We start from the raw sequence: 13,460 nt of genomic DNA on the forward strand, positions 1-13,460 counted from the left end.
CGGTGATGGAATCTACGAGGTTCTTGGGCTCGCAGTTGGAGCAGTTTGATAGAAGTTTTTGAGCGAATCAAATTGAGAGAGGATGGATTAGAATCGCAGCAGCAAAAAAAAATAAAAAATTAATGAAGTCAAAATTATTGCATGTAAATGGGCATACTACTGTAAGGCCTGGTAAGGCATGTGTAACACTCGGTGATCACCAGTAAAGTCTGGGTTAGACCTAGGTGATAGGGGGGATGTCCGGTTGACAATACCCTTGGTAAAAACTCTGAGGGGGGTAAGAGCTAGAGTGAGCAGGATTGTCTCACTTAACAGGTTTGGCTGGAGTTAGTTAAGGAACTCGAAGTCAAGTTTAAGGGGGAATTGTTGGGTAAACTTGACTCAAGATAGAGTCAAAGTTGACTTGGTTAAACAGTGATGGTTTTGGGGCACATGGTATTGTGCACTCATAGTATTCTGCCAGTGGTATTATATGTAATGTAGCTTATAAAAGGCTGGAAGGACTTCATTGTAATGCAAGACCTGGAGGTGAGCGGTGAAGGCTCATTTGGTCAGATTGGCGAGGGTTTTAGCCAAGGATAATGAAATTTCATTATGGTTGGGTTTTTCCCTAGATTTGGGGTTTTCCCGGATAAAAATTTGTGTTTATGGTTGTTGCTGGTTATTTTTATATTTATTCCTCTCAGTAATTATCAATGGTTATTTATGTTATGCAGTAAAATTTTTAACACTAATCAGTCAACAGCCAAGGTTGTCCCTAACCTTGTACGAGAAATTAAGGGCCTTCATGGGGTTCAAGGTTGATTTCCACAACATATCAATTAGGGTGCGAAGGACCCTAAGAATATATGGCACAAGCTCTGATACTTAGTCGTAGAGATGGATGTGCAGGGTATTGTGGGGAGTTGACCAGCAAAGTGGCACGAACTCACGTACCTTGGTGTAGGTGCCAGTAAGGGTTCCGAGAGCTCTGCTACGTATTCAACCACTGTGCAGAAGCATAAAGAGGCAGCACAGAAGGCAACGTGAGCTTTAGCTGAGCAGAAGAAAAAAGAATTTGCTGCTAAGGAAGCTGTGGAAAAAGAGTGCACTGCGAAGGAGCATGCCGAGGAAGAGCGCACCGTAACAGAAGAAGTTGAAGAATCGGCTTACCAGCATACAGATGAGTCGAAACACTCAGAGTAGGAAGGAGGCAGTGGGGAGGACATAACACTCCATTCACATTGAAGAAGCTTGAAAAGGAGACAATCGTTGGGCCATGAAAGAAACATATATCAGACAAGAAGACGTGCATCGATCTGATGGTCCTCACCAAAAGCGATATTGATGAGGTCGACGATAAGGTCAGAGACACCATAAGGTAGATTGAACAACAATATATGCAGACACTAGGGAGCATCCAAAAGGATCTGCGTGAGCTGCAGATCTAGACTAATAGGATTCAAGCAAGCGTTGGGCAAGTGAGTGGGGTGCAAGCGAGCTTGGTGTAAGGGAGCAGGACAGTAGTAGAGTTGGAATGAACTATGGGCCTTAGAGTCATCCCTTTACTAGAAGGATCTGTTCTTGTGGAGTTAGAGGAAGACCGCATTGTGTTAACTACAATGAAGGATGTGGGAGTCAACTTGGATGCCCTTTCACTTCATACCGTCCATGCATTGCATCAAGGGGTGTCAGACGAGCTAAGGATTAGATAACAACGCGCCCTTGCAGTAATAAGTGAATATAAGTTAAATAATGAGCAGATGTTCGCGACGAAATATCAGGCACTAAAATAAAAGGAGGAGATGCAAGTGAGAAGTCAGAGCCTGGAGAGAACAATAGAGAAGGCATGCAAGATAGTTCCATAGTTGAACATCCTGGAGGATGCCACAACTATAGAAAAATTAGAAAAATGGCTGCTGTGGTATGCCCATTGAAGGATGAGATAGGTAGAGTTACATTCGATTTTCAGATGAAGATCTCAGAGCTTCAGTTAAAGTTAAATAAAATCACTCTGCTAGAGCTCTAGGAGTAATGTGGAGCAACGATCATGGAAAACATGGGCACATTGGATACTACAGTCACAGACTGCGCGATGATGTTTGATCAGGCCATGGAGCTATGGACAAACTTGTAGGAGGACCCAAACTTGCAAAGGCTTAACACAGATATCAGGGAGACACAATGCAAGTATGATGAAGTCTGAGCAATTACGCGCACTTTGGCGCCAGCCCAACGGCTCGCGCAATTGCAAGAAGGCAAGTGGCTGCATTCACAGATGGAAGAGCTACAAAGGAAAGAGGCCCTTCTCAAGGCCATATTATAGCCATGGATAGAGGAAGCCTATCATCTTACTCTATCGCTTCAGAAAAAGTTAAGGATACTGCAATAGACACAGAGAAAAATGCATCTAGCAGTGGAAGGCCCAATGACAAAGAAGTTGGTAGAGGAAGTGCAGTAGGTTGTGGTGTAGAGTGTTGTTGATATCGCAACATTACAGGTCAAGTTAGATGCCTCCACAGCAAGCTTGAGGTGCCATCTGAGTGACTCGAGGGTGATTCACCATATTTGTGCTGGGGGCCTGTTGGGATAGGTCTCTAGTGTTAGTTTTTGGTTAGTTTAACTAAATTCTGTAAAAGCTTTGTAAAGAATGTAAAGTCTTCGTGAAATGTGGATGCGGAGCACGTAGTTAAGTAGGAGTCAAAGGGGCTTTAGCCCCTTGTTTGGATAAGTTATAGGTCAGTTTCGAGACTCACCCATAGGCCACGGGCCATGGTATTGTATTGGAAATGCTATATATATTTGAGTCATAACAAGTCTAAGAGAAGTAACTAAGGATGAAGAAAAGATAGAAATTGTTTTGGGTAAGTGCTAAGGCAGAAAAGCTTTATTTCCTATATTTAGGCGAAAGGGGAAGGCTCTTGCAGTTACGTGCGTAAGAGGCCTTGGTAAGTCCGCAGTGGAGTGCGTGGATCCCTGCAGCAGAGTGCACATGGTAGAAGACTCTGTATTCTGAGCATTGAACTTAATGAAGACTAATTTTGGGAGAAATATCTTGCCTTTGAGTATTATTCTTACTTATGTTCATGTTATGCTTTATCATTCAACGATATGTTTTCTAAGGAATAAAGTGTAATTGTTGCATGAACCTATTGAATCTTTAATATTTATGCATGAGCTAAGTAATTGTCTGTTTCCGCGAATATAAAAGTTGAATTGGTTACGATTTCTATTGAGTTGGGTAGACCTGTGCGAAGGTAAATATAGGGTACTAATTAGTGCATGAAAGTGGCTATATTTCTTCCTTTAAGTCTATAAAGTTTGATCACAGACCTTCGTGAAGGTCTCGAATCCATTTTCTTAGAGTTACAGTAGCAGACCATAGAAGGATATAGATCTGCCTGAAGGAAAATATGAGCTATGAGGGCTTAATATCACTTATCACATCAACTCTGGATGCAGAAACTTAGTTCTAGCATCCCCCAATACTGCTTCGGGTGAGACTGCAGCCTGTGCTATGTAGGTTGTTGTCGAAAGGGGCAGAAGTTAGGATTTTGTTGATTGGCACGAACAAATCTGAACATGGGTCAGGCTCCCTTAAGCCAACATCATTTCACATTAATAATATTTTCCTTTCTTCCATATGAAACTTTCTTCTTGGTCTTGATTCACAATCACAAATCCTTTGAGAGACGTGAGCTAAGAGTTTTGATGGGTACCTCCATCCACTCCTAGATAAAAGTATTTCAAATTATCATCTTGGCATTGAATGCCTCTTCTTTCTCATTAGCCAGTTCCACTTGAGCCTTCCTATAGTTCTCATCTTTGGTATCATTGTTTATTGCCAATTGAAAGCTTGTTTTATAAATCAAGAGAAAGGAGTGCAATTTTCCCCTTCAAAATATTTTGTTGCTATAAATATTTATGTTGTTTGGAGTATTTATTAATTTGTTTTTTTTTTTCAATTTTGTTTGTTTGTTGTTGTTGTTGTTGTTTAGTTTGAGGACTTAAGTGACAAAATTTCTTTTGTAGCGATTTGCAGATGAAGAGGGTGCTAATCAACATGCTATGATTGAACTTCTAAAAGAACATGGTGCAAAATCTTTGGTAAGTTTGTTGATGTAGTGCAAAAAATTTAAGTACATATTTATTGTTGACAACTTGACCCTTGATATGTGTTATGATTCTCAGTTAAGGTCTTCCATCCTCTCTCTTTCTCTCTGTTGTTTATCATCAACATCAATTTATTCTATTTGACATCTGAAGGAAAACTTGCCCAAGATTAGTTTGAAATTCTGAAAGGAGTGTAGCATTAGAGGATTAATCCTATATTCATAAATCCAACCAACATGAAATTTTTTTGGGGGGCTTTGATCCTTGCCTAAAAATAAATATTTGGAACTAATCAAGTGTCAAACTACGACATAAATTATGCTGGGACACCTTTGTAAAACTTAAAAATATATTTGTTGAATATTGGATATATGTGCTTTAGCCATTTCATTATTATTTTATCTTGTTATGAAATTAAACATTGATGCATAAGAAATTAATACTGTAAACATCTAAGGTGTCTTTCATTTCAATTTTTAGAATTCACTTGTTTCCTTGTAACACAATTTATTACAGTTTTTTCACACTATCTCATCCCAATTTACTGAAAAATAGTCACCGATTAAAAAATGGTTGCTTATATGCACATTCTTCATGCTTTATAGTGATAAAAGTACCTTTGTAAATTTTTTGTGACATAAATTACACTTAAACTTTGCTTACATTATATATTTTAAATTTGATAGGTTGAGCTTCAATATTTGCATGATGATGCAGGGGTCAATACAAGCATTGGACTGACACCATCTCCAATAACACATTTCTCAGGAGTAATTGGAAATGAGAATCTTTCTATAGGGGGTGAAGTTTATTTTTACATTGCATTAGGAAACTTCTTGAAATATGATGCAGGCTTGAGTATTTCAAAGCTTTATTTTGTTTCTTCTTTGACCTTGTAAGACTTGGTCCTTACCATTCTTGTAAAATGAAATAGTGAATTTTAGTGGGTTTTTTGGTACAATATAGTGGTAATTGCAATTTTTTTTTGGTACAATATAGGGAAAGTGACCCATGCTTTGCAGAGCTGATAAGGGTGATATCTTGAAGGAATCTTACTTGCACACTATGAGTCCTCTAACAAACACTGTTGTTGGAGCAAAGATATCACATAACTTTTCAAGGAACGAGAATATGTTCACCATAGGCAGTCAACATGCTTTGGACCCACTAACAATAGTTAAGGGGTGCCTCAATTATTATGGAAGGGTAGTTGCACTACTTCAACATGAGTGGAGGCCTAAAAGTTTTGTTACTCTTTCTGGTGAGGTGGACACCAAATCCCTTCACAACCATGCGAAGGTGGGGTTATCTCTAGTTTTGAAGCCTTGAAGGATTTGTCATGGATATGCACTATTTGGTACAAATTTAAGTGAAGGCCTATGCCAAATTTTGATTTCAATTTTTGAGTTTTCCCTTTTAGAATAATTATTTCAGTGCCTGTGTTTTCTGTTGAGGCAGAAAGCAACTCAACACCTTGACTTAGTTAGAAACTTAGTTTTGTGAAGTCAAATGTTGTAAATTTTTTAAGGCATATGATCTTGAAAATGGTTGTTTCCAAACATGGTTCGCTAGAGTTTCAATATGGCTAAAAATTTGTGAAACATTTTTCGTTTTAGGTAATGGTAATATTATTAATTGAGCTCTTGTTCAAGCCCTTCATTTCATATTGTTTCAGCATTGGGACGAGGGCTTAGACCTTCCCATTTTGATTGAATTTATAATTTGAGGGTGTCTTGGCTTGCCCAAATTTTCCCTGGACATTAGTTTAGTGTCTTTGTTTTCTATTAAGGCACGAAGCCGCTCAACACCTTGACTCAATTAGCAATGTAGTTTTGTGAAGTCAGATGTTGTAAATTTTTTGAGGCATATGCTCTTGAAAATGTGTGTTTCCAAACATGGTTTGCTGGAGCTTCAATTTGATTGAAAAGTTGTGAAAAATTTTTGGTTTTATATAATGGAAAGGTTATTAACTGAGTTTTTCAATATTTGATATGGGTGGGATTTTGTTCAAGCCCTTCATTTCATATTTTTTCATCATTTAGATGAGGGGTTAGAACTTCCCGTTTCGAATGAATTATTAATTTGAGGGTATGTTGGCCTACCCAAATTTTCCCTAGACATTAGTTAGTATCAGTGCTTGCCCTTCAACTAATCCAATCTTGAGGTGTATAGCTCCCATATGCAATTAGGAGGCCCAAAAACCAGGGAAAAAAATGGTGTTGTTCATTTAACTATATTTGATGATTTAGAAGGTGTATCGACCATATTGAAGTGGCTTAGCTATATTAATCCATATATAGGAGGAAATTTTCTTATTGTGAAGCCCCTAGATCCTCCAAATAGACTAGTTGAATATGCTCCAGAGAATTCATGTGATCCTTGCACAACTATTCATGGTGTAGAAGATAATGGTAGGTAACATCTTTGAAAAATAGTGCTTCACAAATACATTAGAAGCATGGGCAAAAGCAGTGGTGATCCATGTTGATATTGGTGGCCACCTGCCAAGTCCACTTGGACCCCCACCATTGTTTCTTTCAGCTTTCCAGTTTCCTTAATTGTAGCACAATTTACTATATTTAGCAGCTTTTCGGGTCCTGAACTTTCAGAGCCATTTTGAGGCCCTAAATGACATTTTTTGGGAAAAATGGGAGCAAAATGAGTGCATGGATTGATGTTTCTCTTCTCAAAGTTGTATTTCTCGGATATTTCTTTCTAACGAGATATCGTGTGCGTCAAACGGAGATCGTATTCCAATGTTACGACCCCAGGAAGTTGATGTACCACTTTACCCAAACGGGGCCCACAGTTTGGTGTTTCATCTTCTAGGGTTAGGTTTTTGGATGTTTAGGGTTTTACATTGTTTCTCAACAATAAATAGGCCTTCGAGCCTCATTGTAACATAGTTCAGAGGCATGTAGCCGCCACATCTCTTCTCAAAGATAAGCTACCATCGCCCTAGCTAGTTTATTTCCGTTTATGTTTGTAAGCATATTTCAGTATTTTACAGTAATGAAATGAAGTATTATTTCTACTACATCTCTATATGTATGGTTATATCTATAATTTGTTGCGTTCCTGTTTAAATCCGGATCAGTGGTATTAGAGCGGTCTACTCTTTCTCTGTCTTTATTTGCATGTCCCCAACGAGGTCAGGATATAAGGAGTTAGGGCTTGAACCTTTGCAAGACCAGCCTCGCAAATATCGATGACCTCCCATGGTAGATGAAAAGAAAGATGAGGGGGTAGGAGATCCCATCAAAATATTGCTCGAAGAGGCCCTCGAGTGACAAAGGAACACGATGATGGAAAACTTTGCCCAGATCATTCAGCGGCTACCTAGGGGCGACACATCTACTTCCAGCAGCTACTCTAGAAGTGCCACACCCTTTAAGGTACAAGTTAACTTTGACATTCCCATATTTGAGGGTCTGATAGATGTAGACGTCATAGATAAATGGTTAAATCTGCTAGAAGGGTATTTTTCTGTTCATGAATTTTTCGGCTGGGAAAAGATTACTTTGGCTCTTCTCAAAACCACCCCCCACATCAAGGAATTGTGGGAAACCTACTACGAGAAGAAGGAGGAAAGTACAACCTCACTGTTTTCAGTTGCACCCACTTGGAATTCATTCTAGATTGCCATCAAGGAGCAGTACTACCCTGTCAGAAGCTACGAGGATCAATACATAAAGTGGACCACGCTGCGATAGGGAAGGGACCAAGACGTGCCAGAGTTTACCAATATTTTCCATACCCTTCACACAAAGTTGGGTATCAAGGATTCATAGCAGCATTTGGTACTCAAATACCACGCCTACCTACATAGGTACATCCAGGAAGAAATACAATTCCTGAACATCTCCTTGCTCAGCACAACATACTAATATGCCATCAAGATCGAGCAAAAGTTTAAACAAAAGAAGCAAGACTTTGGATTTGAGAATCTGAAGCAAGGGAAAGGTTCCCCCAAACCGCAGAACAAAGGACAAAGCCAAGGCAGGGCAGCCCAAGACAACCCGCCAAAGCTACAAGCAAAGAACAACACCGTGAAGCCGAAAAAAGACACGGGAAAGTGGTGTGAGTTCCATAAGAGCTCCACTCACAACATGAGTGTCAGGCCAAGCAGTTATTGGTGGTTGAGCTAAAGGTTTCAAAATCAGATGCAGTTTCCAGCTCTGAGTCAAAACCCAATAAGGGGAATGAAAAAGTGAAGCATATTATCGATGCGGATCCCAAAGTTACCGTTGCCACCACGAAGATCCAGAAGGAGGAACCCGAAGATCCAGAGGAGGAGGAGTGTCTCTTCCACTCCTAGATGTGGGTAAAGGGCTCCCCACTACTATTCATTGTCGACAGAGGGAGCAAAAAGAACCTCATTTCAATGGAGGTCATGAAGATAATGGGCTTATAGACCACAATGCATCCACAATTGTACACCATCAAGTGGCTTCACCAAGGATGGGATTTTCGCGTGAGCTAGCAGTGTTGCCTTCCATACAACATCAAGCCCTTCATGGATGAGGTATTGTGTGACATTGTTCCCCTTGATGTTTGTGATGTATTATTAGGACAACCATACTTGTGGAAGCGACATGCTATGTATGAATCAAGGCCTCATGCCATTATTGTTACTTTGGGAAATAATTTGTACAAGATACCGGAGGTAGCACCGCCTATCGTCATCTCTTTGGTTACTGCAAAATAATGCAGTAAGCTCATCTCCAAAACTGGGAATTTTTTTTTCTTGATGATATGCCCTCAAGGAAAGAAGAAGACGAAGGTCACAACCTCTAGACAGGGCCCCTCCACACGATAACTACAGATGGAAAAGGTCATGGAGGAGTACGAGGACATCTTCACCTCCCCCACAGGGGTCCCTCTGCACTGTCGGGTCAAGCACTCCATCGATCTGACCCAAGGTGCGCTGCCACCCAATGGACCAATCTATTGGTGCTCCATTCTGGAGAACGATAAAATCAAGAGGTAGATTTAGGAGCTGCTGTAGAAAGGTCACATCCATCCAAGTTCATCACCTTGTGAGAGCGCGATCGTGTTGGCATAGAAGAAGGATGGGACTTGGAGACTCTATATTGACTATTAGGCGCTGAACAAGATGATTTTCCATAATTGGTACCCAATCCCATGGATTGATGACCTCCTGGACCAACTAAAGGGGGGGAATATTTCAGCAAGATCGATTTGAAGTCAGGATATCACCATGTACCAATCGAACCCTCTGATGTGTGGAAGACTGCCTTCAAAGCCAAGGAGGGCCTTTTTGAGTGGTTGGTTATGCCTTTCATATTGATGGATGCTCCTGCAACCTTCCTGAGGCTAATGGATGACATCTTGTGGCCATTCACCAACTCATTTGTAGTGGTATACATGGATGACATCCCGATCTTCAGCTAGAGTTGGGAAGACCACCTCCACCACATCTGATACGTTCTCCAAACGCTGCAACAACACAAGTTATGTGCCAATTTGGAGAAATGCACTTTTGGCATGACCCAGTTTCAGTATCTGGGATACATTATTGATGAATGGGGGGTGCATGTGGATCCAGCCAAGATCCAAGTCATTCGGGCTTGGACATCTCCAATCACTCTGATAGAGCTCTGTAGATTTCTAGGTCTTGCCAACTTCTACCACAGGGTCGTGTTGAGATTTTATCATATCACTTGGCCCTTAAGTCAAGTCACCAAGGGAGGAGTGAAAGAAAAATTCTTTTGGTCTGAATCTCAACAAAAGGCATTCACAGAGTTGAAAGATCACCTCTGCTTGGCACCATTGCTTGCATTACCAGACTTGCAACAACCATTTGAGGTCGAGACAGATGCCTTTGACTATTCTATTGGGGCATTCCTTACTCAACACGAGCATCCAGTGGCATATCATAGTGAGACACCTTCAGACACAGTCCAAAAGTATGTATTCCATTGTGCAGGCCTGCTAACAATGGAAGCATTACATTTTGGGGAAGGAAACGGTCATCCACATAGACCATTGACCCCTATAGTTCATACAAACCCAAGGGAAATTGCAGAATGATCGCCATCAGAAGTGGTCCACATACCTGCAACAGTTCCATTTGAATATCAAGTATAAGAAGGGCAGAACCAATAATGTTGCAGATTGCCTCAGTCGACCACCGATCATGGCGTTAACCACCGTGCTCCACTCTTGTGGGCACGAAACTTCTGATTGGCCACTTCTCTACAAAAGTGACCCAAAATTCGGCCACACATACTAGACACTCTTGGAGGGTTAGCATGTTCCAAATTTTCACCTCTAGGATGCCCTATTATGTCACCTAGGTCATCTTTGTGTTCCTTCAAGTGAGCGTGCCAAGATGATTTGGGAAGCACACTATAGTCGGGATGCTGGGCATTTCAAGGTCGAGAAAACGGTGGCAGTACTGCAGAAGTATTTCTATTGTATGAATCTTCGACAAGATGTTAGGAAGTACATCAGATCATGTAATGCCTACGCCATTGCAAAACCGACCATCAAGAAGCAAGGCCTCTATACCCCGCTGCTACCCCTAGTTGACCTTGGGAATCCATCTCCATGGATGACATGTTGGGCCTTCCTTCTCCTAAGCATGGAATGACTATGTTTTTATGATCGTCAACAGGTTCTCAAAGATGGCCATTATGGCAGCCTGCAAGAAGCATATCACAATAGAAGCCACTGCTAAACTCTTCTTTGAACGAGTGTCGGTACACTTTGGGATCCCACAGTCTATCATCTGATATTGGGATAGCAGGTTCCTTAGTACATTTTGGTCCAGTCTCTGGTTGATGCTGGACACCAAACTCACTAAGTCCACAGCCTTCCATCTTCAAACTGATCTCCAGACAGAGGTTGTCAACAGGATGATCATACACATTTTTCGCATGTACAACTCAACACATCCATGCACATGGGATGAGTGCCTCCCCTATGTTCAGCACAGCTACAACCTGGCACTCCACATCTCAACTGGCCACAGCCCTTTTTAGGTGGGCTTGGGATTCCAGCCACTATGTCCCATTGATGTGGCCATGCCATTTGTAGCTACTCACGTAGATTCGGCTCATGTCTAGTTTGAAACAGACAAGGAAAACAACTTCATTGATAATATCCAACATATTTGCCAATAGGTCTGCGACATTATGGAGAAATCAAATGTCAAGTATAAGCAACGACATGATCAACATCAGGTGCCACACAAGTTTCATATGGGCAACAAAGTCTGGTTGCATTTGCAAAAGGAATGCCTTACTGTAGCCTATCAGAAACTCGGACCACTCCAATATGGTCCTTACACCATTACCGAGGATGTGGGAGACAATGCATTTGTGCTCAACATTCCCCCATTCCTTGGCCTGCACCCAGTGTTCAATGTGGACCACCTTTAGCCATACTTTCCACCATTACTAGACACATCTGGCATTGCAGAATAGCTCACACCCATAGAGCTAAATCCAGATTGTATGGAACAAGTTGCAACTGATCGAATCATGGACACACAAATCAAGCACACTCACCAACAGAATATCCAACTGTATCGAGTTGTCAAAGTAGCCCAACTCCTTCACCATGACAAGTGGCTCACCAGGGACCTGGTTCAATAGAAGTTTCCTCATCTCATGGAGGAACTCAATGCAATGGGGACCACTGCTTCCTAAGGGGGGAGGAATGATCCAGGTGGATATTGGTGGCCACCCGAAAATGTTGGAATTATGACAGGGGATTGGCGCTATGACACAAGTGTTGTCCTTGATGGAAACTCACTCAGATGAAATATCATAGTTTAGGATCATAGAATGAAGGAAAAAGAGTTATATGCAGTTTACCCTTGACCAAACCGTGTATACACACAAGTCCATAGACCAAAAAGCGCATATGCATATACACGAAATTTCACGCAAGGAAAAGCGCGTACATGTTGGAGAACTTGGCTTTGGTCCATGGTATTTGGTCCTTGGTATTTTTACCCATGGTATTGGTCCAAGGTATCTTGTTTGAAGTATTCACCCCAGGTATTTGGTCCAAGGTATTGATTCTAAAGTGGTTTTGGACCATGGTATTGAGTAAGGTCTAAGACTATAAAAGGAGGAGGAGATCATTAGGCAAAGGCACTCAAGTAATTGAATATCTAATGAAGAGAAAGATCTAGACTACTGGTCATTGGGTTATGGTGCATAGTTGGATTTGAATCAAGGACGAACTTGAGCGCTTGAAGAAGGATAAAGTTCTATTGATGGGTCAAGATCTTTAGGCTTGAAGAGAAGTATCTTTGTGTGGTTTTGATCTTTTATTGGTGCATGTCGTAAGCTATAAATCTGATGACCTGGGTATAACTATTGTCTGAATAGTTGTAAAGGTTAAATCATCTTTTACAGATCTATACGTAGGTTTAGTATAGAAAAGGCGCATATACACACTGGTTCGGCATTTCAAAACAACATATACGCAGGCCTGCCTTCAGATAATAGCGTATGAATTTAGGTTTGACACATTGAAGTAGCATACATCTCATAAAATATGTTTTAGCTACTTCTGTTTTCTGTTGCAGTGTTCTGGGTTCAGCATTGGGTTCAGGTTACTGCTACTGTGTTCTAGTTATAGCTTTCAAAAAAGTGATTATTTGATTCAGTTTTGGTTGGTGCAAAGGAGATTGATTGATGCAGATATATTTAATGTTTGATTATGTTATTAATGGATCCAGTCTGAAAATTTATGAAACGTGGTCCCTGGAAGAAAAGAGAAGGTTGTAGCCTTCTGCAGGTAGAAGCCTGCGTGCTGGTATAAGACTGCACCAGTACATAAATATTGTAAAAATAAGTTTCTTATTAAAAGAAGATAGAGACAAATTGCAGTAGGTGGTTTTCACCCACATTGGGTTTCCACCTTATATCTTGTGTTCTTGTGTGTGATTATGTTAGGGCCTTGTTGTGGCTAGCAACAACCCCTATTCTTATTTAGTGTTATTACTAATACTAAATAAGTGGGGACCCTTAATCAAAATTTAAAAAAATCAATTAATGCTTGTATTTCCTTTTTTAATAAAACTTACCATCAAAAAACTTAGGAGAAAACCCTTAAAAAATAAAAAATCCTAAGTTTTATGATAAAATAAGATTATTCGTTAGGAAATATCGCATCGCAAAAAGATCATGGACACCCCTTTTGCAAGCCAAATTCTAAGATTGCGAGATCGCGATAAGGGACTATGGACATATATCGCATCGCATGCGCCAAAACACTGCTTACATTGAAAGACTTTAAACTGCCGATATGCGATGGTGCATATCGCAAATCACAGGAAACAGATTAATGAAAATTGTCATATGCCACGCTCCCGCGATATCACGATA

At 40.6% G+C, this 13,460-nt stretch overlaps 1 protein-coding gene across 1 annotated transcript; it reads left to right on the forward strand.

Moving 5' to 3' along the window:
* Positions 1-2,307: 2,307 nt before the first annotated feature.
* Positions 2,308-5,421, forward strand: LOC149143265 (mitochondrial outer membrane protein porin of 36 kDa-like). Its single transcript, XM_089451748.1, has 4 exons — positions 2,308-2,436; positions 4,012-4,086; positions 4,779-4,987; positions 5,115-5,421. The coding sequence occupies exons 1-4, from the start codon at positions 2,308-2,310 to the stop codon at positions 5,419-5,421; spliced, it is 720 nt and encodes a 239-aa protein (XP_089307874.1).
* Positions 5,422-13,460: the final 8,039 nt, after the last annotated feature.

The sequence above is a fragment of the Pinus tabuliformis genome, chromosome X (genome assembly GCF_031772625.1).
Source record: "Pinus tabuliformis cultivar Carrire ecotype Pingquan chromosome X, CPIR1, whole genome shotgun sequence".
NCBI lineage: Eukaryota > Viridiplantae > Streptophyta > Pinopsida > Pinales > Pinaceae > Pinus > Pinus tabuliformis.

Coding starts and splice junctions, on each gene's coding strand:
- LOC149143265 (XM_089451748.1), top strand. CDS start 2,308: ATGGATAGAGGAAGCCTATCATCTTACTCTATCGCTTCAGAAAAAGTT. Junction 4,087..4,778: donor AACATGGTGCAAAATCTTTG/GTAAGTTTGTTG, acceptor TAAATTTGATAG/GTTGAGCTTCAATATTTGCA. Junction 4,988..5,114: donor TTTGTTTCTTCTTTGACCTT/GTAAGACTTGGT, acceptor CATGCTTTGCAG/AGCTGATAAGGGTGATATCT.